Raw genomic sequence first — 26,227 nt, 5'->3', positions numbered from 1 at the left:
TTTAAGATTATAAGCATACGTTAAGATCCCTTAAAGATTTTTAATCATACTTACTCAAAGGAAAAAATTTTTTTTAATTCAGAGCTACATTTATAGATAATTTCTAGGAAACCAACCTCTGATTTGGCAGCCATCAGCATAGTCCAAACTTTCTTTAATTTCTTGGTTTTTCCCTGTGCTTCCTCTTGCAAGCTGGTATATTTTTCTTCAATATCCAAGCGTTCTTGCTACAACAAAAAAAACCAGACTTCAGAATTTTCTTCATTAAATTGAAAATTTAATTATTTAACAAATGAGGGGCGCCTGGGTGGCTCAGTGGGTTAAGGCCTCTGCCTTCGGCTCAGGTCATGATCCCAGGGTCCTGGGATCGAGCCCCGCATTGGGATCTCTGCTCGGCAGGGAGCCTGCTTCCCTTCCTCTCTCTCTGCCTGCCACTCTGCCTACTTATGATCTCTGTCAAATAAATAAATAAATAAAAATCTTAAAAAAAAAAATTCTTTAACAAATGATAAAAATCTTGGGCAACTAATATTTTTCAAAACAACTCACAGATCTGCTTTAAAATTTTACTAAGATTATAGATACAAGACAAATACCATATGATTTCACTTATATGTGCAATCTAAAAAACCAAACAAATGAACAAAGAGACAAACAAAAAGCAGAAACAGACCCAGCACTATAGAAAACAAACTGATGCCTGGGCCTGGGGGGAGAAAGGAAAATGAGTGAAGGGCAGTGGAGGTACAGAATAAGTTGTGGGAATGAAAGGTATGGCACAGGGCATATAGTCCATAATACTGTGATAGGATTATATGGTAACAGATGACAATTACACTTGTGGTGAGCACAGAATAACATACAGAGAAGTTTAATCATTCTACATCTGAAGTTGTACATCTGAAACTAGTGTAACACTGCGTGTCCACTATACTTAATTAAAGACGATGGATATAAAGCTTTTCACTAGAGGAGTTAAATACTTAAGGAAAAAGTGTCAACTAAAACCAGAAAGTCACATTACCTCTTTTTCCTCAAGTTCTCTGCGAAGTTGCTCTGCTCTTTTCCTCCGTTCTTCCAGTTCCATATTCGATTCTTCAAGAAGTTTCTCTTGTTCCTCAGCTTTTGCCAACAAATCAACACCACCCACAATTACCTTCTTCTCCAGTGCAGATAATTTCTCTAGCAAAGACTGATGTTCTTGTCTGTTGATTAAAAATGAGAAACACCATCGATTATTCACTATTCTACCAATATCATTTCCCAAAACTTTATAGGTATTTGGATGCGAAATTTCAAAACTGAGATATAATTATGTAACAACTCAGATTATATCACAGGGGTAGTATAAATTAACTTATGATTTAATCTATAACATCCAAATTCACTGATAATTTTCTTCCTACATAGAGATGAAATAATAAAACAGATATAATTTTTGGAAATAGAACACATACAACAAAACTCTCTATCCAAAAAAGCTATTCTGGAGACAAAAATCAAGCTTTTAATTAGTATTCAATTCTCTCTCATATATCCTATGCAAAATACCAGAAATTTAAATCACGAATCCAACTCAATTAAGTAATACTCACTGGGCCTTAAGAAGATCTTTCTCCCGTTTCTCTAATTCAGCTCTAGCCTTGTTTCTTTCTTCTTCTTCCATATCAAGCTTTGTTTCAAGTGCTTTTCTCTCCTCATCAATTTTTGCCTGCATTTCAACCATCTTATCTGGGGACACTTTCTTTTTACCTATATGAGTCATTTAATTCCAACAATCACTTTAAGGCCAATTTTTCAGATTTGTATAAATTATCTTCAATTATATAAGATATATTCCTCAATAATACAAAATATCAACATTTTAAGGAAATCAAATAAATATTTGGAAAGGAATATATTTATTATTTGATGTAAATGTACAAATATTTATTTGATTTCTATTTATTATGTTCCTAGAATAACTTTGCTAAACAAAACGTTGTATAACTGTGCAATGATAACTAAGAACAAAAGTATGTGAAAGAGAAGCAAAACAGGTAAGTAGAGGAAAAGAAAGGTTAATAAAAGGCCAAAGAAATTTAAAAAGCCAAAGATCTATGGGTCCCCAAAAAAGATATATGTTCAAAAAAGCATTAAGATTACTTTTTTATGATAACTAGGTAGGTACAAAATCAAGTGGCTTCCCAAAATGCCCCCCCAAAATTTATTAAAATAAATGAACAAACCAAAGTTACATATAGGCATAAATTGCACAGACAAGAGTGTCAAGGCCAAATTTATAGCAACAAGTTCCTAATATATATCTTCAGAGTTTTCGTAAAATGTATGTCTAATAAAATTATTTGGAAGTATTTCATCTCATAGTATACCTTAAAGGATGAAGTTCTATACTAATTATATAATGGCTGTGTTATAATTAACCAGGCATTTTAAAGTTGCTGAGCTACCATAATCTATCATCTATCTTAAATGAGCAACTAAAACAGCTTGTTACTATGTCAAACTCAGGATCCTAAACCTAAGCCATTTTAAATATGCTAAACATCAAATATAAGTAGAAATACTACCAAATAATAAAGCTGGAAATATGGCTTCCAATTGATTATTTTGACGATCGTGCCTAGCAGAGTATTTCATATACACACAACAGATGTTCAGTAAAAGCTAACTGAATGAATTTGAAAATCATGAAATTAAAATGAAAAACCAAAAAGAGAAAATAAAAAAATAGGTTATTAAACTGGTTATGAAACTGAGTCAAATATAATTCATTTCTGGTAATACAATTTCTTTGAAACATACTTTCCTTAGAAAAACAATCAAACTTTTCGTAGAATTGGTATGAGGCTCTCCTGAAAGCTTTCTGTCATTCTTAACTTCCTTCCCAAAGGACCACAGAAGAATATAAACCTGAGGAGTCTATAAATCGTTAATGTCTCCATCCAAAAGCTAGCCCCTACTGCTAACAAGGAAAGAAAACTGAAAGATAATGTGGGTGCAGGTATATATCTGAATATATACTTTCAGGAACCATGAGACAAAGAATTATTCATAGACTTTAAATCTTTAGGATACAATTATATTAAAAAAACAAACAAACCCAAGGTTTCAAAATATATACCCTTCATTTCTATACAAATAAAGGTCTAAAGCAAACTTAAGCTACAAAACAAGTCAGTTCAATAAAAGAGTAAATAAGAGCACTGATACAAATTCATGCTTTGGTGTGGTGTGATTCATTGCATTCCAAAAGTCAGAATGTAGACCTGAATGTGTTGGCTTCTTTGGCACAGTCACCTGTATTGAATGTCATGATTTATGCTGTTAAAAAAATTTTTTTAAAGCAATCTAATTCCTGTTCCCATGAACTCCTAGAAAGGATTTCTGATCAGCAGTACTATTTCTAAGAAATTTGAGTGAGGAAAGTGTAAATTCAAGTATAAAGTTAAATGCATGCAGACAGTGCCTGGCTGATAAGCTGGCAGAGCATGAGACACTCGATCTTGGGGTTGTGAGTTCGAACCCCATGTTGGGTATAGAGACGAGGTAAAAATAAAATCTTTAAAAATAAATAAATAAATTAATAAAGTGCCTGCATTTAAAAATCATAACTTACTTTCTACCTCAGAATTACAAATATTTTTTTTTTAAATTGCAAGTATGTTAGACAAAAAAAACCTCTGTGTGAAGACACGGATACACAAACAATATAGTCGAAATGATCTGATAAATATATGCACATTAATTTTTAGGCTTGTAGAGTTCCAATTGTTTGGTTAAGTTAACAGTTAACAACCTGCTGTCTCCAACCCCATTAAGAGACAGTAAAATAAAAAAATATTACATGTAGAAATACAAAAGTACAACCTTTTGATGAATTACTACCAGGCCTGAACTGAATTAGTTATTCAAAATCATTCAGGTAGTATTTTCCCACTGATGCTTTAGCAGCAAAAATCTTATTGTGCTCCTACAACATTCTCATAAAGAATACCATGCATTTATAGCTAGGTTCAGTTTCAAAAGTCTAATATTTTAAGTAACAGAATTTCTAGTCAGTATTATTCAGATAAATCATTGTATTTCTCTCCAAATAATATATTAGGCTAAATGTGAATATATTCCAACTTTCCTAACCAGGCACTTAAAATCATGACATCACTAAAAGTCACTTTCAGATTGTTTTGGTTTTCTCTTAAAGATTTTCTAAAAATCTTAAACAAACCACCCAAAAACCCTTCTTTTAATACTGCATGACACAATTCAACACAAAATTTCAGGTAAATAAATCTTAAAAAAAAAAAAAAAAAAATGGTGATGTTATATAGTATTTAATTAAGCCAAACAGGAGTAGTAATACTTTCAGTTGCCTTTGCCATGTGTTCCAACCAAAACTGTCAAAATGAACTTTGGCAAGATAAGGTTAAAGGGAAGAATTTCAGGAAGACTTAACTGAATTTTATTTTCATTACATGAGCACTCATGGACATAAGTAACCACGCATTTGATTCCTTGCTTTTAAAAAAAAAATGCTTGAAAGTGAAAATCATTTATATTTGTATTACCAAAATTTGGCTTAATGGGTCTTTAAAAATTTAGGAAAAAAGATCATGTCATCTGCTTCTGGTGTTATATTTGTCTATTTTGTCAATTAGGTCTACAGAATCCAGTGTAGTTGTCACTGTCACTCAAACACTTCTGAATTGTTCATCTAAAAAGATCATTTGGAAAAAGAACGTTCCTAGGGGTGCCTGGGTGGCTCAGTGGGTTAAAGCCTCTGCCTTCAGCTCAGATCATGGTCCCAGGGTCCTGGGATCGAGCCCTGCATCGGGCTCTCTGCTCAGCGGGAAGCCTGCTTCCCCCTCCCCTCTCTTTCTCTGCCTGCCTCTCTGCCTACTCACGATGTCTGAAATAAATAAATAAAATCTTAAAAAAAAAAAAAAATGTTCCTAATATCTTCCTAAACAAAAATTGAAATGAATTTTTTTTTAATTTAGGAGAAAAGGTTTTTTAAAAAAAGCTACTGTTGAAAGATATTTTTAAATACAAAAGACAGATACTTACCTTGAAAAAAATTAAATTTAAAAAATGTAGCGCAATTAAATAAAGTTCTTTATAGTTTAAATAATTTGTACCATGTGGAGTGCAAATCAATCACACCAACCTGCTTGATCTTTCAGTAAGAGTAGTAAGCAAATCGTAGACAGGAAGCATATGCACAGAGATGAAGAGGAAAAAAAAAAAACATTATTTCCTTTGTAAAACAAAGAAAAATGTTAAACAGCATTTATTCATAGTATAAATATAGAAATAAATCAAATCATTATCAAAACTGAAAAAGAGCAGCTTTATGTAAAAAGAAAAGCAAATTCAACACAATCAGAGATGTAATTTAAGCAAATAAGATTGAGACTAAGATTACAATTTAAATCAATCTCAAGAGCTCACAATGACTCCCAAACTCCTGCAAATATAATAGTTCAGCCCCAAGTGGTTATACTAATGGTACACATGGAATTGGGAACCTGCTAAGATCTGGGAAGTAATCTAAAAGGACAAAACAGGAAATTATGCCAATTTAAAAAATTAGTAAGTTAAAAGTAGCAAAATTTGCACCGTCAATTTATAGAATTTCCCAATTCAATGTTCTAATATAAAGATCCCATACAGGTGTGCCTCCCCTTTAAGAAAATCCACACAAAAACCTTAATCAACTAAAGCGATAATTGGATTATAGTAGTTTGCAGTGATAATTTGATTAACAAAAGGACAATGAAGAAACATTAAGGACAGCAAGTTCTCCCAAAAGATTTGATTTTCCAATTTGATTTATAAGCAATTTTTTCAGAAAAAAAAAACAAAATTAACTGCATAAAGTGAAGTACACCTGTATAACAACGAACTTGCATTCAATCTATTAGTAGATTGTTAAGGGTAATTATGATTCCATAGAGGTAAATGATCAACTGATGATTCAAGCAAAGAACACCTTAAAAAAAAAGCCATTCGTATTTTTCAAAGGGAAGGTACATACACGTTACACACAGCAACCACATGCTAGGAAAACTATTTTTCCACTTCACCAACACGCCCACATCACAACAGAAGAACTCAATGTTATGAGCTAGGTACACAAACAGTGACTAAAACTGCATGAACTGAACTCATTTCATAACATATTTTCATATAACTACTACTTTAAAGATTAAGGTAAATTTTAAAAACAGAAACTTAAATTATAATGCCACTCAGGTATTTTCTCATATCTGACAGTTTATAGTACAAAATAATAACTCTATATGGTTTCTAAAGAAATTTCTTTTATAAATTGTCCTATACAATTAATTGTTTTGGTAAAATATAAGAGTTGTCAAGAGAGAAAACGATTCCTAATATTCTTGCAATTCTTCCTTTAGACAGCTAAATGCATTAAGAATAACCAAAAGTGCTTGTTATTAGTTTTAGAAAATTAAGTACACAGATAATGCTTTAAAAGGCAGTAAGCTGCAATCTAGGAGAAAAAAAAAAATCACTTCCCTTTTCTCCTAAAATTATAACTAAAATTGGCAATACTTTTCAACTGATTTAAGGTTTAAGAAAGAAACTGTGACTGAAATATGTCTAGACAGATCCTGCATAAACAACTTCTTGTGGATCTGAATTCTCTAATCACAGAGTAGAGTTCCTTAAAATCAATCAGGTAGTTGAGAAAGAGAGAAAAGTGGCCATCTGAAATAAAATTATTATCCAATATATCTTTACTTGCTTCAAACTTTATGTTTTTCTTCATTTGGGAACTTTCAATCTTAAGCTACCCCTAAGAATGGCATACCACAGCATCAAATCTTTATAACTTAAGACATGTTATAATGGGCACTGGTGTATTGCCAAATGTAATTTATACTTTTAGAAATTGAGGATCCATTACTGCATGTCCCTTATACTGACTAGGATTGGAAGTTTATCCTGAAACATAAAAAGGAACCATAAGAATTATTCTTTTATACAGCTTACTAGCTCTCTTTACATTATCTCAATTGCAAAAGCATGAATCTCTCTTCCATTGTCTCAAACATAAGCTTAAGCACACGTTTTAACAATTACAGTTAACTGGAAGCGATGAAGAAGGGGGAAATCATCACATGCTTTGTCCTACTGAGAAGTCCAACATGTATTCTTGAAGTAATGACAGGGAGCAGTGCAGCATTTCTCCAATGAAGCCCATGGGTTATGGAAAAGCCAAAGCTCTGTGAGAGAATTTAAGAGCTACCACTCACTAGGCAAGGACTTATCCCGAGGTTTCTCTATGACAGAACATGTAGAGTCTGAACTACTGCTGCTGCTACTGCCTGGAAGACAAAGAAGTGAGCCCGACAGGAACCAAAGAAAGAGGAAACAAGAAAATGAACACACACACAGAGGAAAATTCAGTGCCAGAGAGAGAATTTTAAAGAACAATCAAGCTTTGCATTAACGAATCAAAATGTACTTTCCCTTAATACCAGTCTTGGTAGACTACCCAATATTCTCTAGTTACAAAGCCCCTAGATGGGGCAAACCGGACTCCTTTAAGCATCTTACTGTGGGCAAATCCCACTACCCAGTTACAACATAATAATTCAGAGGGCTGAAATGACATGAATAAAAAATAAGGCATTTGGTGACATTTAAGTCTACTTAAACTATTTACCTGGTAAGTTACAGGAAGTGAGTTTTAGAATTTAAAGTTATGCATCATTAAAACTATAGGAATGATGAATTGCCCTTCATCATCTTGACAACTTGGTTTATCTCCAATTTCACACTCCACCAAAACATCAAACAACTGGATATAATTATGTATGTTTCAGGTTTCATGGCAGAACTGTGAAAGGCTCACTCACTAAAAATCTTCAAATCTCCAAGTCTAGAAGGTAGTTATCCTATTAATAAATACTTTAACATATTAAGCAATGGCATTTTTTTCCTATTTTAAATTTTATTTTAAACAAATCTATGATCTGCTTTAGCTATGAATAGTGTGTGTAAAAATAGGGATGAACACAAAGCCATTTATCTAAATAGCTGGACACGCAAGCATTTTCTGTTAAGGGACAAATAATAAGTGCTTTAAGCTTTGTGGGCCATACAGTCTCATCTGAAAGCAGCTGAACACCATATGCAAACAAATAAGCATGGATGTTTAATAAAATTTTATTTATAAAAACAGGTGGTGGGCCAGATTTGGCCAGTAGACCACAGCTGGCCAGCTCTTGCTCTAAATCATGCTCTTCCTGTCTTCCGAAATTACAGACCTTTGGTTTAAAATTTGGAACTCCTGGGTTTATTTTCAGCAAGATCATTTTAATAAGACAAGCAAAATATGCACCAGCTTGAAAACAATGATCCACACATTAATGATCCACATTAATGGAAGAGAGTTCTGAAACAAACAAACATTAAGAGCAAAAATGTTTGAAAAGTGGGCCATTATTATATAGTAGATCTCCCTCTTGCCTGTTATGTGTATCTTTATCGCAATAAATACAAAGTTATTTCACACTTGGCAACAAATGCCCCATAAAAGGGTAAGAATGAAAGTACATTTTATAAAGCAAAGTATTAAATTAAAAAAATAGAATCCTTATATAAATTCATTATTTAAAAATTCAGTGACTTCTAAAGCCTAACCATGCTTGAGGAAAAACTCCACATTATCTTGATTTCCTAAAAAAAATTTTAGGTTCCCAACACAAATCAAAGTCCCCCCATAAAATTAAAATCCTGAATGAAATCTTTACGTGGTATAACCGTTATCACAGATTTTTTACAATTCTAAACTGTAAAAGACAGAACTTATGGTATTATGATTCAACTGTAAGTAGGAGATCAGCACTGGAGAAAAAAATAAGGCAAAGTTAATCAAGTATGTGCCATATTTCCACTGTGTGAATTGCTACCATAACTAAAAACGGCAAAAGGCATGCACTCAGATGAAGGTTAAACCATATTTACTGCAGCGATCCCAGTTAATTTCTAGAACACTAAAAAGAACTTACCCCTTCTTTTTTTCCTTTTTTCTCCATCTTCTCCAACCTCGCCTTCTTCATCCTCCTCCTCCTCCGACCCACTGATATCAGAGCCTGATATTTCTTCCCCTTGAACAGAAATTTTACAGAACAATTTATATTCTATACCAGATTATATTCTGCATCAATTTTCTTCATTAAGTTTGTTGCCCTAAACAAAGCTTACTTTAATATTCCTAAACAGTATATCACATGCTAACTTAAAGAAAAGATATAATGTACACAGAGGTTTTATTTTAAAGTTCCTAAAGAGAAGTTAAATTCTGATCAACTTAAGGGGCGCCTGGGTGGTTTGGTCGGTTAAGCGTCTGCCTTCAGCTCAGGTCATGATCCTGGGGTCCTGGGATGGAGCCCTGAGAGCCACTGCACCCACCTGCTTGTGCTCCCTCTCTCACTCTCTCAAATAAATCTTCAAAAAAAAAATTCTGATCTACTTAAAATTTCAAAGTATTAGTTTAAAAAAAGTTCTACGTATATATAAAAATTTCAAGTTAAAGTCATTATTTCAGTTTTCTTAAAAAGTGATCACTTTGGGGAAGTATTTTCTCCTCAGTTTTCTGCGTCAGATTTTATTTTTAAAATATTCTTGGGGTGCCTGGGTGGCTCAGTGGGTTAAAGCCTCTGCCTTCAGTTCAGGTCATGATCCCGGGGTCCTGGGATCGAGCCCGTATCGGGCTCTCCGCTCAGCAGGGAGCCTGCCTCCCCACCTCTCTCTGCCTGCCTCTCTGCCTACTTATGACCTGTCTGTCAAATAAATAAAATCTTAAAAAAAAAAACAAACCACTGTCCATGTATGAAATGTCTAAAAAACCAGGTATTTGGGAAAAAATAAATATACACTAATCACAAACGATAATATCTGAATCAGTAAATAACAGATAGGAAGAGAAGGATATTGGGAGAGAGAATTCATTAAAAATATTTTCTTCAGTCCTCGTAACAGTGACACCCTGGTAGCAATGAGTGCACCTAATGCCCAAAGTCTTGGTTTCTAAATACCATTCTCCACTGAAAGGAGCTAGGGAGAAGTATGTGGTTTAATACCAGGGTAGGGAACATATAAAATGAGCCCAAAACATCTGTGGTGCCAGAAATAAAGCAGCACTCAAAACCAAAAATCAGGGGCGCCTGGGTGGCTCAGTCGTTAAGCGTCTGCCTTCAGCTCAGGTTATGTTCCCGGGGTCCTGGGATCGAGCCCCACATTGGGCTGCCTGCTCAGCAGGGCACCTGCTTCTCTGTCTCCCACTCCCCTTGCTTGTGTTCTCTCTCTCTCTTTCCCATAAATAAAATCTTTAAAAAAAAATCAAAAAACTGATGGAAGCATGCTGAAAGGTATAGCAACTACCCTGAATTCAGGAGCTTCTATGGCAAAAGCTCAAACAATCTGAGCAATAAAACAAATAATATTACTATATTATAATGCACAGACTAAAATAATACTGACATAACTAAATAAACAAGTAGGGGAGGAGGGACTACTCCCCCTTACAACAGAATTCTAAACATTAAACATAAGGAATGCTGAGAAGACAAAGTCATCAAGAAGCAACAGAATTACTGTTGCTGGCAAGAACCCTTAATGGATCCTCAAACTGGTGGGGAAGAAGTATGATCAGAAACAGTACCTTTTAGTAGTTTCAAAAGTATCTCCCCACAAGACACACCTTGAGTTACAGGAAAATGTAAAATTACAGAATTTAGAGTGAAGAAATCTTGTAGAATAATTATAAGAGAAGTATAGACCACCCAAATTGAGGGACATTCTACAAATATGTGATTTTTACAGTGTCGTGACCATGAAAGAAAGAGAAACATGAGGAACTGGAAACTGGAGGAGACAACTAAATGTAGTATGTGATGCTAGACTGCATCCTGGACTGGAGAGAAAGGGCATTAGAGGGCAAACTCAACATCTGAGTAAGACTGATAGGTTAGCTAGTAAGTCTGAATCAATATAAAATTCCTGATTCTAATAACTGTAAGATGTACCAGTCATATAAGATGTCAACATAAGGGGAAGCAGGGTGATGAGTACATAGGAACTCAGTATATCTCCAAGTTTTCTAGAAGTCAATAAAAATTTTCAAAAATGAGTTCTTGCTTTCAATTCCTTTCAGTATATACCCAGAAGTGGAATTGATTGATCATGTCGTAATGCTGACTTTATTCTTAAGACATTTGATTTCACTGATGCTTATGACATTTGTTTTTATAATCCAGTTAACAGAGTATTATAATATGGTAAATACAGTTGATCATATAAACAGTAAAAATCAGGCAAAAACAAAAGAATAATTTTTGAAAATTTTACTGCATAAAATTTTACATTTTTTAAAATAAAATTTTAAAATTTTATGCATAAAATTTGCTGCATACTGCAACACATATCTATACACCCACATTCATAGCCAGATTATTTACAGTAGTCAAAAGGCAGAAACAACACACATGTCCACCAAAAGATGCACGGATGAACAAAACATGGTATATACAAACAATGGGATATTACTCAACCTTAAAAAGGAAGGAAATCCTGACACATGCTATGATACGGATGAACCTTGAAGACATTATGCTAGGTAAAATAAGCGAGACACAAAAGCACACATATTATATGATTCTACTCATGAGTTATCTAAAATAGTCAAATTCAGAGACAGAATAGTGGTTACCAGAGGTGAGGCAGAGAGGGGGATGGAGAGTTGGATGTTTAATGGGTTCAGAATTTCATCTGAGGATGATTAAAAAGTTTTAGGGATGGATGATGGTAATAGGTCCAAACAATGTTAACATACTTAATGCCACAGAACAACAATAGTTAAAATAGTAAATTTTACATAATGTTTGTCACATTGAAAAAAATCTAAACAAATAAAGGCAGCAAAATAAAGGTATGAATTGAACATTAACAAATCTAAGAAATTTTAAATCTTTAAAACATACTGACTATAAATACCACCTAGTGGTCACATTTAAAATACCAAATTTCATTATCTAAGCAGCAGCCCAATTACTGCTTTTCCTCACTAATCTTACTCAAGTTTACTGAGTAAGTACCCTTTCCAAACATCTGTGACGGTGGCATCTCTGCAATTCACATCTGTTTTATTCAGTTTCCCCATAAACTGTAAAAACAAACAAACAAACAAAAAACCTTTTCTAAAGCCATTTGTTTACCTGGAATGAAAAGGAGCCCTATGCCAATCAGTTCTTAGCATGAAAGTGTAGAGAGTCACCAAGTACTTAATGATAATCGGTAAATTTCTCATCCTCATGAACAAGGTCTGCAAACTTTCTAACCTTCTAACATCTTGTTAGAAAAGGATTCCTTAAACATAATCTCACGTTCAAATTCAAGCATGAAAGCATATTTTCAAATATGCTTTTCAAAAAAAAAATTCAATGAATTTTTACTTATGGTAAATTCTGTTTACCCATGACTCTGATAGGTTTCTTACTTTGAATAATAGTGACTGAAATCTTTCACAAAGAACTCTGGGTCATTTTCACCTAAATAAATATATGGTAAAACTTGCTCTTATACAAAGACAAAAAAATTCATTATTTCGTAAGTGGTCAAATGAAACCTAAAAAAGGTTATGGGCACTGATATGATTGAGATGGAGGTTTAAATTAAATGAATTTTTAGGGGCGCCTGGGTGGCTCAGTGGGTTAAAGCCTCTGCCTTCGGCTCAGGTCATGATCCCAGGGTTCTGGGATCGAGCCCCACATTGGGCTCTCTGCTCAGCAGGGAGACTGCTTCCTCCTCTCTCTCTGCCTGCCTCTCTGCCTACTTTGCGATCTCTGTCAAATAAATAAATAAAATCTTAAAAAATAAAAAATAAATTAAATGAATTTTTAAAAATCACATACACAAATAATACATAATCATTCTCAAACATAATACAAAAATGCTGAAGTGTATATCAAGTTACCTTACAGAAATATTGCTTTAAGTATCAAAGTTAGATGCTCAAAGAATTTTAGTAAGTTTTTTAAATTAGAGCACTTAGTGGTTAAGCGACATTTTTAGCCAACACTCACATTAATATTTTGAGAAAAGTTACCTTCTTCAAGCTTTTTTTTAAGTTCCTCTATTTCTTTCTGAAACTGGCGAAGCAAAGCATCCTTTGGGTCTTCATTAATTCTAGCTTTATTTTTAATATTCTTAGCACGGTTAGCATACCGTAATGTACTGATAGTTTCATCATAATTGTAATCTGCTGGCCCAATATTTGCACACTGTTGAATTAGGAATACAAAACATTTTACACTTGAGGCAGTTAAAATTAATACGACCACTATGACTATATCAAAAAGAATTTTTGAAACACAGTTAGCTTTCCTCTGGCCTTCTTGAACAAGAAAACGTCAATGAAATGGATTTCCAAACACCATTATATGGATTAGCACAGTGTACTTGAAAAAGAATAACCACAAATCATTAAGTGAAATAATCAATAGTTTTAAAAATGTTATGCATATCAATTATTAGCATAAACAGGAATATGAAATTTTCCTAAATGATAACTATTCTACAATTAAGTCTTACCATCATGGTTTTTGAATTTCCTCCCAAGGAATCCTGAAGAAGACGAGTCAGTTTAGAGTTGCGATAAGGAACATGAGTGCTTTTTCCGTCAACCAAAGCAGAAATTACATTACCAAGGGTGGAAAGCGAAAGATTGATTTTTGTGGCTTCCTTTAGGCGCTGTCCAGTAGCTCCAGTTTTTGCTTGTCTTTCTGAACCCTAGCAATAAATAAAGACAGAAATAAAGCTAAAATGAAAAATACAGAATATTCCTCTGAAAGTTTAAAACAAAATGTGACACTAAAAAATCTGCTATAGTATCTGGAATTTGCTTCAAAATAATATAGGAAGGGAAAAAGTGGCTGATGGTAGAGATGAAATGGGCCTGGCATGAACAGACTGAAGTTGGGTCACAGGTACATGGGAGACCATACTATTCTTAGTACTTTTGTAGATGTTGGAAGTATTCCATAATAAATAATAAGTTAAAAACACATACACAAGTAAACAACTTAAAAATTCCATGTAAATCACACATTTTCAATTTTTATAAGTGAATTTTTATTCGCTTTTAAAATGCAAAAAATCACAAGGGTTATTCCTTCAGTAGTGTCCTGTTACTCACAGCAAGATCTACAAGATGGAGCTTCCCCATTCTGACGTGCATGTTACCATCAACGCCTTTTTCACTGCATTCTATAGTAATTGTAAAGATGGCATGGGAACGGGAACTATGTTCATTCATGTTAGTTGCACCAACAGAACCTTGAAGAATGGAAGGAAATTCTTAAAAAGTATAACAAGAGGGAGTATTTTTTAGAATAATTAAATATCCAGAATGGTTTAAAATACTTAATTTCATCACAGCAAAGAGCCAGAGAGCATGGCTAAACCAGAAAAGCATAGGTTTATTTAACATTAGAAATTTGACAATTTATGTTTATAACAAAAGAATTTGCAGGGGTGCCTGGGTGGCTTAGTCGGTTAAGCATATGGCTTTGGCTCAGGTCATGATCTCAGGGTCCTGGGACCGAGCCCAGCATCAGGCTCTCTGCTCAGCAGGGAGCCTGCTTCTTCCTCTCCCTACGCTTGTTGCTCTGCCTACGTGTGCTCTCTTTCTCTGTAAAGTAAGTAAATTTTAAAAAATCTTAAAAAAAAAAAAAAAGGAATTTGTAATGTTTCTCATACTACAGAGGCAATTTTAGGACAAAATACTTAATTTCAATCCCAAGTATTACTGACTAAAATAATAACAAACTTAGGTTAAAAAAAAAAAACCCACAAAGTTAAATAATTCAAAAAATTATTGCTGTTTAAGCTATCTCTAAAAAGCATTATGTTCCAAGCACCTAAGACACAGAAATACTTGCATATGTGCATTAGATAGATACAGGATATTCAGTACAGCACTGTTTGCAATATCAAGAGCTCAGAAACAACCAAAAGGACAGTGGTCAACCTATTATAGAACAGTCATGGGGAACCTGGGTGGCTTAGTCAGTTAAGCATCTGACTCTTGATTTTGGCTCAGGTTATGAGATTGAACCTTCCCTCTCCCTCTCCCACCACTTACATACTCTCTCTAAACAAATAAAATCTTAAGAAAAATAGTCATACTATGGACTACTAAACAGTCCTTTAAAAACACAGATCTGTATGTATGACATGGAAAGATACCCACAACATATGAATTTAAAGAAAAGGGGGGGAAGAAAGAAAGGAATATATAGTACAATCCTATTTCTATTAAACAAAAGCATCCGTTCAAAATATACCAAGCATTTACATAAGTATAAATATTTTACATAAATATATTATGTAAAGAAAAAGGTCTGTTTTTTTATAATAGGCATGTATTAGTTTTTTTAATTGCCAAGTATTTGAAAAGCATTCTATAAATTTTAGCCAATGTCAAAATTATCTTCCTATTACATATTCATGCAGAACTTTCAAGGCAAGCTGACTGTATAATTTGAAGACTGAGTATTCTTTTAATAAGCATATGGTTACATTAGAAGTCAGATAATTAGAATGTAAACTGCAGTTATAAAGGAAAGCAAAGCTCAATGGAAGAAGATATAAGAAAAATTAGTGAAAGAAAATACAAGGATTTGTGACTCCACACAAATTTTCTTTTAAATCATATTATAAACTTAGGTATTTTTTCCAAAAATACTTAAAAAATAAATCCATGGGCAGCTGCCTTGCTCAACTGGTAGTTCTCAGGTTTTAAGTTTGAGCCCCACGTTGGGTGCAGAGATTACTTAAAAAAAAAATCCTTAAAAAAATAAAATAAAATAAAATCTAACACTTTATAACTTCTGATCAGCAGTGATAAACATACTGAGTATTATTTCATCCTCTGGCTTTTCCATTTAACATTATATCCTATATTTTCATGTAAAAAAACAATTTGTAAATTTTACTAAAATTGATTTTGCTGCTCCCTGAGAGATATTTGGGATTGTTTCCCAATTTTAGGTCCTCATATTAACACTAATATGAACATCTTTGAGCGAACATCATTCTTTCTCTTTAGGATTATGCCCATGGGATGTATTTTCCAAACCGGAATTACCAGATCAAAGGGCAGGAATAGTTTTATAGCTATGTGATTATCAAAGCACGATGCACCAGTGTTTTTCAATTTGGAGTAGGATAGAACATGTAATTTAAAAAAATCCTATTAACTATTTTCATACCTATTATTTTTGCAATGTAAGTACAGCATGTTATTTATGACTGATTTTTCTTTATTTCCAGTTATGAAATCAAAGCAACAGACATAGTACACTGAACATTACAATCCTTAAGGAGAGAACCGCTTGCAGCAGTCAAGCTTATTCAATGCTCCAACCTACTGATACATCATAAAATGGAAATTAAAAAAAAAAACTTCCATAGCTTTAATTTTTGTCAAAATATTTATTTTGGGGGCACCTGGGTGGCTCAGTTGGTTAAGCATCTGCCTTCAGCTCAAGTTGTGATCCCAGGACCCTGGGATCTTCTCTCCCTCTCTGTGTCAAATAAATAAAATCTTTAAAAAGAAATATTTAGGGTCGCCTGGGTGGCTCAGTGGGTTAAAGCCTCTGCCTTCAGCTCAGGTCATGATCCTAGGGTCCTAGGATCGAGCCCCGCATCGGGCTCTCTGCTCGGCAGGGAGCCTGCTTCCCTTCCTCTCGCTCTGCCTGCCTCTCTGCCTCCTTGTGATCTCTGTCAAATAAATAAATTTTAAAAAATATATATTTATTTTGGAGGAAGAAAAAAAACTAAATTTTTCATGTTTTTCAAGATGCTATGGAAAAACTTACCCTGTAAATATGACTGCATGTGTATAAACTCATACATATAAGAATATTTACTACAGTATTGGTCAGTAACAGCATGAGTAAAAACACAAAAGCCTATAAGACAAGACTGCATAAATATATTACATAGATCCATCCAGTGAAACACTATATAGTTACTTTAAAATGCCTACCATGTGTTACTGTGAAATGATTTCCAAATATCATTAAGTGAATAAAGTATACTATTATCTGAGGAAAGGACAAGCACTCTCTAAAAATACATGCTTGGGCACTCATAGACTATATCAGGAAGAGAACATGACAAAATAATTATTGAGTTACCACCAGGTGTGGGAACTAGGCGACTGAGACCCAAGGGCAGGAGAAAGACTTTTGAATTGTACAACATGTGTATGGATTACCTATTCAGAAAGAAATTTTTTTAAAGAAAATGATTATGGTTTAATGGCTGAAAAACCTTGCTCTACAGAAATATTAGCCAATTTACAATGGTGCCTACAATGCGAATGGGACTATTTTAAATTTGCATTTTAATTGCTAAGCAGGTCATGTATTTGTTCATGGAATGAAGGGCCTAATTTCTTTTTTTTTTTTAAGATTTCATTTATTTATTTGACAGACAGAGATCACAGGTAGGCAGAGAGGCCAGCAGAGACAGGTGGGGAGGCAGGCTCCCTGCTAAGCAGAGAGCCCGATGTGGGGCTCGATTCCAGGACCCTGGGATCATGACCTGAGCCAAAGGCAGAGGCTTTAACCCACTGGGCCACCCAGGCGCCCCTGTTTTGCTTTGTTTTTAAGGGGTGGTTTTAATCACTACTATGAATGGAATCGTAACTCAAAAAAAATTTTTTTGAATAAGCGATACATGAACATACTCCTCATATTAAAAAAAAAAATCCAGAAATAGACATAAAAAAACATAAAGTAAAAGCTCCATATAACCCTGTTCTCCAATATTACTTCCCCTTACCTAAAGGTAACCACTATTAAATGTTCTTTCATTAGTATTTAACAAACACACAAGTTGATACACACACACACACACACGCCCAAATACACAGCTGTTTAACAATTTGGCTTCTTTCTACATCTATAAATGGGATGATGCAGTACATACTATTCTGTAATTTGCTTTCTTTTCACTTAATGATATATCTTGAAAATCTTTCAAATCTCTACATGTAGATTTAACTCGTGTTTTTAATAGCTTCATATGGTCCGTAGTATTTGTGCCATACTTATATAACCAATATTTGACTGATAGACTGCATCAAACTTTCTATTACAAATAATGTTGCAATAGGCATTTTTTATGTCTAAACTTTTTGAGATATTTATCAATATCTATATATATAGATATATCAATGTATCTGGATATATATTAAAATTAGAAACACTGGGTCAAGAGAAAAGTATTTTAAAAATTTCAGCAGTTACTGTTACACTCCCTTTCAAAAAGGCTAGAGCACCTGGCATTCCCATCACCAGTGCCCATCTTTTCAGAGCTTCACAAACTTGGATATCCCTCCATCCAAAACGGGTAAAATAAGTCCCACTGTTGTTTTAGTACCCATTTTCCCAACTACCTGCCAAGCTGGATACCCTGTGGTATGCTTGTTGCTATGTATAGTTCTTTTGGGAATAACATATTCATGTGTATCTTTTGCTCATTTTTCTGTTACAATTTGACCTTTCTCTGCTACTTGGCTTATTAGAATGCAACTGATTTTTAAATTTTTTTTAGTATCCTTGAGTTTGCTAGATTTACAGTCTAGCCAAAAACACTTCTAAAAAGATGTTTACTTGCCATGTTCTTGTTTTTTACCTCTGATCTCTAATTGCTGCTAGCAACATCACTAGTACTAGGCCTGGGGCATCCTGTGTATTAAATAGTGCTACAGTTTTTTAGTCTTTTGACAAAACTTAAAACTCTTATTAAAAAGAATGTCATTTAGGGGCGCCTGGATGGCTCAGTGGATTAAAGCCTTTGCCTTCGGCTCAGGTCATGATCTCAGGGTCCTGGGATCGAGCCCCGCATCAGGCTCTCTGCTCAGCAGGGAGCCTGCTTCCCCCCACCCCACCCCCCATGTCTCTCTCTCTCTGCCTGCCTCTCTGCCTCCTTGTGAACCCTCTCTCTGTCAAAAAAATAAATAAAATCTTAAAAAAAAAAAAAAAAGAATGTCATTTAATTTTGGTTTGCTTTTCTTGTCAACAAAAGAAAGGCAGTAAAGTGCTTGGTTAACGATGATCAACGGCCTAGGTTCAGATACTCTGCCACTAAGTAGTACATAACCTTGGACAAGTTACTTCGACTAAGTCTTGAGCAGGAATTTAGTATATTCACGGTACAGTTTGAAGATTTTAAAAAGACCCTTCTTATAAAGAAAGCACTTAGCATAAGTCCTTACCACACAGTAAGTGTTCAATAAATGTAACCAATATTATTATAGCTAAAAAGAGACAGCTAGCTATATGAGAGTTCCAAATATATAGCAGTAGTACCAAGACACAAAATTTTGGTTGGCAAACAAGGCAATGTGTGATCTCGTTCATTCATATACGTTCTCTACATAGTAAACAATCAAGGAGAGAGGGCTGTCAAGAAACTTTTTTAAAAATCCAGAGACTGTAGGGCAAAGCGCCATACCAGTTTTGTTTTTTTTTTTTTTAAAGATTTTATTTGTTTATTTGACAGAGAGAGACAGCAAAAGAAGGAATACAAGCAGGGGAAGTGGGAGAGGGAGAAGCAGGCTTCCTGCAAACCAGGGAACCCAACGCAGGGCTGGATCCCAGGACTCTGGGGTCATAAACTGAGTCTAAGGCAGTCGTTTAATCAACTGAGCCACCCAGAAGCCCATCAATTTTGTTTCTAAAAGCCTACTCAACACACAAATATTCAATCACAGTAATGTACTACACTTACGATTTTTGTGGCCTAGTGTCATAATTCTATCCATATCATCAGCATTATTTACCACATAAGCTGATAAATCTTTGATATAAACTCCCACATCAGGTCTTTCTTTAACCTAAAAAAGAAAAAAATGGCCTTAAGATTTTATACACATACCATAACTCCACCACAGTTATTTATCAAACATCTACTATGTGTTGGGCACTCAGCTAAAAAAGTGAAGATACAGTGACGGACAAAATAGACACAATTTCTACACTTGTGCAGGTGACAACTTATGGCAAGCATGTACAAATGAGTAACACCATACACTAATTATTTCAATTGGGATAATGTCATGAAGAAAAAAAATACTCAACAGTAGGAGAATACAATACAAAGAGACTAAGCTAGTAAAGCAGAGACGTATAGCTTCCCCAAGATGATGTTTATTTAGTTTTTAAGATTCCATTCATTCATTTTTGAAAGAGAGAATGAGCACAAGTACAAGCAGGGGGAGAGGCAAAGGGAGGACAACATCCCCCAAGATGACATTTAAGCTAAGACTTGATGAAATACGAGGTTGCCAACCTGGATTCGGGTAGAAGGAACAGAGTATGTGCTAGGATCCTGAAATGGGCCAAAACTAGGCACTTAGAATAAGGAAAAAACAAACAAAAAAGCCAGGTTGGCTGGAAAAAGTAGGAAGCACAGGTAAAATAGGTGGGATATCTGGCTACAGAGGTAGCCAAGAGATAAGACTAAGCATAGTCAGGGGCGCCTGCGTGGCTCAGTTAGTTAAGCATCTCCCTTCAGCTTAGGTAATGAACCCAGGGTCCTGGGATCAAGTCCAGCATTGGGCTTCCTGCTTAGTGGGGAGCCTGCTTCTCCCCCTCCCACTGCTTGTGATCTCTCTCAAATAAATAAATAAAATCCTTAAAAAAAAAATGACTAAGCATGGTTATTGGTCTTTATCTTAACAACTTGAAGACACTGGAGGATTTCAAACAAATGAGTGAAATAATCAGATCTATGATATCTGTATATAAAATGTCACCTTTCTGTGAGTAACCTTATTTACCAAGTATAAAGGATATATTTAAGAAAGATTTACTTAAAATACAGTGTTAGAAACTAAAATTCACTTTGGAAGGCCCTAGAAGTCACCGCCACATGTCAACAAAATACAGGTATCCTGGGAGCTACTGTAGGTTGGGCTGCAGACCACCACAATCAAGTGAATACTCAAACCATGTCAAATGAGCTTCTTCCTTTCCCACTCTATATAAAATTATGTTTATATTATACTGTAATCTATTAAGTGTGTGATAGCATTATGTCTAAAAAACAGTAATATACACCTTAATTAAGAAACATTGCTAAAAATGCTAACCATCATCTGAGCTTTCAGCCAGTCAACAGCTTTTTGCTGGTGGAGGATACTGTCTCAGTGCTGATGGAGGATACTGTCTCAGTGCTAATGGCTGCTGATGGTCAGTCAGGGTGGGGGTTGCTGAAGCCTGGGGAAGCTGTGGCAGTTAGTTTCCTAAAATAAGACAACAAGGTTTGCTGTAGTGATTGACTCTTCTTTTCAAGAATGATTTCTCCACAGAACGTGATGTTTGTTGTTTGCTAGCATTTTACCCACAGCAGAACTTCTTTCAAAATTGGAGTCAATCCTCTCAAACCCTGCCACTTGCTCTATCAACAAAGTTTCTGAAATACTCTAAATTCTTTGTTGCCATTTTCAAGTCTTCACAGCATCTTCACCAGGAGTAGATGACGTCTCAAAAAACCACTTTCTTTGTTCATCCATGAAAAGTAACTCCTCATCCATTAGGTTTTATCATGAGATTGGAGCAATTCAGCCATATCTTCAGGCTCTACTTCTAATCCTACTTCTCTTACTGTTTCCATCACATCAAGTCTCAAGCTCCTCAAAGTCATCCATGAAGGTTGGAATTAACTTTTTCCAAACTCTTGTTAATGCTGATATCATGGTTTCTTCTCATGAATCACGAATGTTCTTAATGACATCTGGAAGTATGAATTCTTTCCAGAAGATTTTCAATTTACTTTACCCAGATTCTTTAGAGGAGTAACTCTCTATGGCAGCTCTAGCCTTAGGAAATGTATTTCTTCAATAACAAGATTTGATCCACAGGCCCCTGACTGGATATTGTGTTTGCAGGCATAAAAACAACACTCATTCATTCATTGTGCTCTTAGGTGACCAGGTGCACAGTGAATAAGCAGTAATATATTTTTTAAAGGTTTTATTTATTTGACAGAGATCACAAGTAGGCAGAGAAGCAGGCAGAAAGAGAGGAGGAAGCAGGCTCCCTGCTGAGCAGAAAGCCCAATGCAGGGCTCGATCCCAGGACCCTGGGATCATGACCTGAGCTGAAGGCAGAGGCTTTAACCCACTGAGCCACCCAGGCACCCCAATAAGCAGTAATATTTTGACAGAAATTTTTTTTTCTGAGGTCTCAAGAGTAGACTTAAAAATATTCAACGAATCATGCTGTAGACAGATGTGCTGTCATCCAGGCCTTGTGCCATTTATAGATGAAAGGAAGTATACTTAGCATCATTCTTAAGGGCGGTAGGAGTTTCAGAATGTTAAATGAGCACTGGCCTTATAGTCACCAGTTGCATTAGCCTGTAATAAGAGAGTCAGGTTGGGGCGTCTGGGTGGCTCAGTGGGTTAAAGCCTCTGCCTTCGGCTCAGGTCATGATCTCAGGGTCCTGGGATCGAGCCCCGCACCCGGCTCTCTGCTCAGCAGGGAGCCTGTTTCTCCATCTCTCTCTGCCTGCCTCTCTGCCTACTTGTGATCTCTGCCAAATAAATAAATAAAATCTTTAAAATAAAAAAAAAAAAAGAGAGAGAGTCAGGTTGTCTTAAAATTGAAGCCAGGCACTGACTTCACTTCTCTAGTTACTGAAGTCCTAGACGGCATCTTCTTCCAATAGAAAGCTGTGTCATTTACATTGCAAATCTGCTGTTTAATGTAGCCGCCCTCCTGAATTATCTTAGTTGGATCTCCTGGTTAACTTGTACAGCTCCTACAACATCATGTGCTACTTCATCTTGCACTTTCATGTTCTGGAGATGGCTTCCTTAAACCTCATGAGCCAAACCTTGCCAGTTTCAAACTTTTCTTCTGCAGCCTCCTTACCTCTCTTAGCCTTCACAGAACTAAAAAGAGTTACGGCCTCGCCCTGGATTAGGCTCTGGCTTAGGAGAATGTTGTGGCTAGTATGGTTTTTTGTCTAAACCACTAAAACTTTCTCTACATCAGTAATAAGTCTGTCTGCTTCCTTATCACGTGTGTGTACACTAGAATAGCACTTTTAATCTCCTTCAGCAACTTCTCCTTTACCATCAAAAGCTGCTATTTGGTGGAGGAGGCCTTTCAGCTTATCCTGGCTTTCAACATGCCTTCCTCAATATGCTTAATCATTTCTAGCTTTTGATTTAAAGAGACATGTGACTCTACCTTTCACTTGAACACTTAAAGGCCACTGTACAGTTAATTGGCCTAATTTCAGTATTGCTGTCTATCTGGGAATAGAGCCTCCCAAGGAGAGAAAGAGAAATAGGAAATGCCAGTCGGTGGAGCAGTCAGAACACACAGATTCATTAAGTTTACTACTTTATTTGGGCATGGTTTGTGGCACCCCAAAAACAATTACAATGGCAAACTAAGGCTCATAAAGATTAAGTAACTTGCTCAAGATATCAGAGCCAGAACTCAAGCTCTGATGGAAGGACTCCAAAAACCACCCCTATAATTCTAGATGATACCACCATTCACCCGCTACATGACTGTCAGGAAACCCCTACAGGCTCTGGTTTTCACATTAACAAAACTGAACTGCTAGAAAAGATTAAATGAAATAAACTATGTACTACTACCACAATTTACTACACTGAATACCTATTATCACATAAGAGCCTAATAATAGTAGCTGCTATCATTCTATATGCATTCTACACCATTCTACAAAGGTGGCTACTGTTATTCTATATTCTCTTCAACTACTATATGCACATTATGCTTTAATTATTTTACTGACAGTGCAATTCTAAACAAAATTTCAGTATTAATATTTTAAAGACTAATCTTTTCTGTCTCATATCCTAAAAAATTTGGTAATATTTACCAATTGCTTACCACCTGGCCCAGCAATCTGGCTTCAGAATCTATCCTCAGATATGCCTGCACATGTATGAAATCATGTATGTACAACACTGCTTACTACAGAATTGTTTGTAACAGCAAAAGATTAGAAACAACCCAGGTGTTCATCAAGAGAGGGCTGGCTAAATACATTTTAATTATGTCCATATAAAAGACAGGATGCAAGCTTTTTAAAAGGACAATAGAAAAAACAAGAATGAGGAGGCTTTCTCTGTACTGATATGCAAAGAATGCCACAATCCATATTCAGTCAAAAAAGGAAAGTGCAATGGGGGATAAAAACAGTCTTTTCAAATGGTGCTATGACAACTGGATATCCACATGCACAATAATGAAGTTGGTCCTGAACCTCAACCATATACAAAAATTAACTCAAAATGGATCAAAGATCTAAATGTAAAAGTGACAACTATAAAACTCTTAGAATAAAACAAAAGCATAAACCTTTATGACCTCAGATAAAACAATGGTTTCTTAGCTGTAACGCCAAAAGCACAAGCAACATAACTAAACATAGATAAATCAGACATGGTCAAAATTTAAAATTTTTGTGCTTCAAAGGAAACCATCATGAAAGTGAAAAAACCCATAAATGGGGAAATGTTGTGTAAATCATATACCTATTAAGGGACTTATATCTAGAATATATAAATAAGCATTACAACTTAGTAACAAAAAAACAAATAACCCAATTAAAAACGGGCAAAGGATTGAAACTAACATTTCTCTAAAGAAGGTATTCAAATGGCTAATAAGCCTGGGAAAAGATGTTCAATATAACTGGCCATCAAAGATGGAAATCGAGCCCACAGAGATACCACTCGACACTGACTAAAATGGCTAAATAGTAGAGGGACACTAACAAGCACTGACGAGGATGTGGACAAATCAGAAACCTCATTCACTGTTGATGAGAATGTAAAATGGTACAGCCGCTGCGGAAAAGAGTCTGGCAGTTCCTCAGATGCTGAAGGATACAGTTACCCCAGGATCCAGCAATTATACTCAGGTATACAACCAGGAGAACCAAAAACACATATTTACACAAAACCTGCACAAGTGTAAGTTCATAACAGCATTATTCATGATAGATGGAAAGTAGAAACAACCCCAATGTTCACCTGATGCAATCAATAAAACGTGGTGTATCCATACAATGGATTATTCTTCAACAGTAACAAAAAAATTAAGTACTGACACATTCTACAGCATGGATGAGCCATGAAAAATTATTCTTAAAGAAGCTAGTCATCGAACACCACATATTACATTATTCCTTTACATTATGTATCTAAAATAGGCAAACCTATAGAGACAAAAAGTAGATGAGTGGTTGCCTAGGATTGGGTTGAGAGTGACATTTAAGAGGCATGGCGTTTCTTTGGGGTAAGGAAAATGTTCCAAAACTGACTGTGGCAACAGAGGTACAACTCTATGAACATAACAAAAACCACTGAGATGCACACTTTAAAGGAGTAAACTGTATGGTATATGACTTATATCTCAATAAAAAAGGAAATGAAGTACATTGATGAACCTTAAAAACACTATATTAATGAAAGAAGCAAGAAACAGAAGACCACATTTGATAGGATTCCATTTATATGAACTATCTAGAATAGGCAAATTCATTGGCACAAAAAGTAAGTTATGATTACCAGAAGGTGAGAGCGGGGGAATGGAGAGTGACTCCTAATGGGCATGGAATTTCTTTTGGGGGTAATGAAAATGTTCCAGAATATAGATAGTGATGGTTGTATAATTTTGTGAAGATACTAAGAACTGCTAAATTATATACTTTAAAAGGATAACTATTATCCTCTGTGAATTACACCTCTACTTAAAAAAACAATGAATGAAAATCAGCTAAGCTTTTAAGTTAAAAACATAATATACTTATTCACAAATTTTATAATTCTCTAATATATATACATATAATTTCACATTTCCCTTTTCTGAAATGCATGATAAAAATAGTCTTCCGTGCCCATCTGTTACTCAGTAGTGTACAAAAAAAATTTCCTCATTGAATTTCTATATTCATGCTGGGTCTTAGTAGCTTTATTTTTGACACCTTAACAATTTCTGACTTAAAATCAATTCTGGAGTATTCCTGGCGTTAATACCAGAAAAAGAAAACTTACACTCACATAAAAATCTGTATGCAAATGTTCATAGATGCTTGATTCATAATAGCCCAAAACTATAAACTGCCC

The 26,227-nt window shown here is 35.0% G+C and overlaps 1 protein-coding gene across 1 annotated transcript in view; it reads right to left on the bottom strand.

The window, feature by feature from the left end:
- LOC111141185 (kinesin family member 3A) overlaps nt 1-26,227 on the bottom strand; it is a 52,552-nt gene that overhangs the window by 8,229 nt on the left and 18,096 nt on the right. Inside the window, exons 5-14 of the mRNA XM_022493565.1 lie at nt 19,837-19,942; nt 14,228-14,367; nt 13,624-13,821; nt 13,139-13,313; nt 9,042-9,140; nt 7,281-7,352; nt 5,168-5,176; nt 1,596-1,752; nt 1,025-1,205; nt 117-227 (exon numbers count right to left, since the gene is read on the bottom strand). Coding sequence (XP_022349273.1) covers nt 117-227; nt 1,025-1,205; nt 1,596-1,752; nt 5,168-5,176; nt 7,281-7,352; nt 9,042-9,140; nt 13,139-13,313; nt 13,624-13,821; nt 14,228-14,367; nt 19,837-19,942 — 1,248 coding nt within the window. The remainder of the gene's footprint in view (nt 1-116; nt 228-1,024; nt 1,206-1,595; nt 1,753-5,167; nt 5,177-7,280; nt 7,353-9,041; nt 9,141-13,138; nt 13,314-13,623; nt 13,822-14,227; nt 14,368-19,836; nt 19,943-26,227) is intronic.

Source organism: Enhydra lutris, unplaced genomic scaffold (assembly GCF_002288905.1).
Source record: "Enhydra lutris kenyoni isolate GAN:26980312 unplaced genomic scaffold, ASM228890v2 scaffoldscaffold5, whole genome shotgun sequence".
Taxonomy (NCBI): Eukaryota; Metazoa; Chordata; class Mammalia; order Carnivora; family Mustelidae; genus Enhydra; species Enhydra lutris.
Note: the sequence above shows the minus strand (reverse complement) of the source record. Positions and strands in the feature narration are given on the sequence as shown.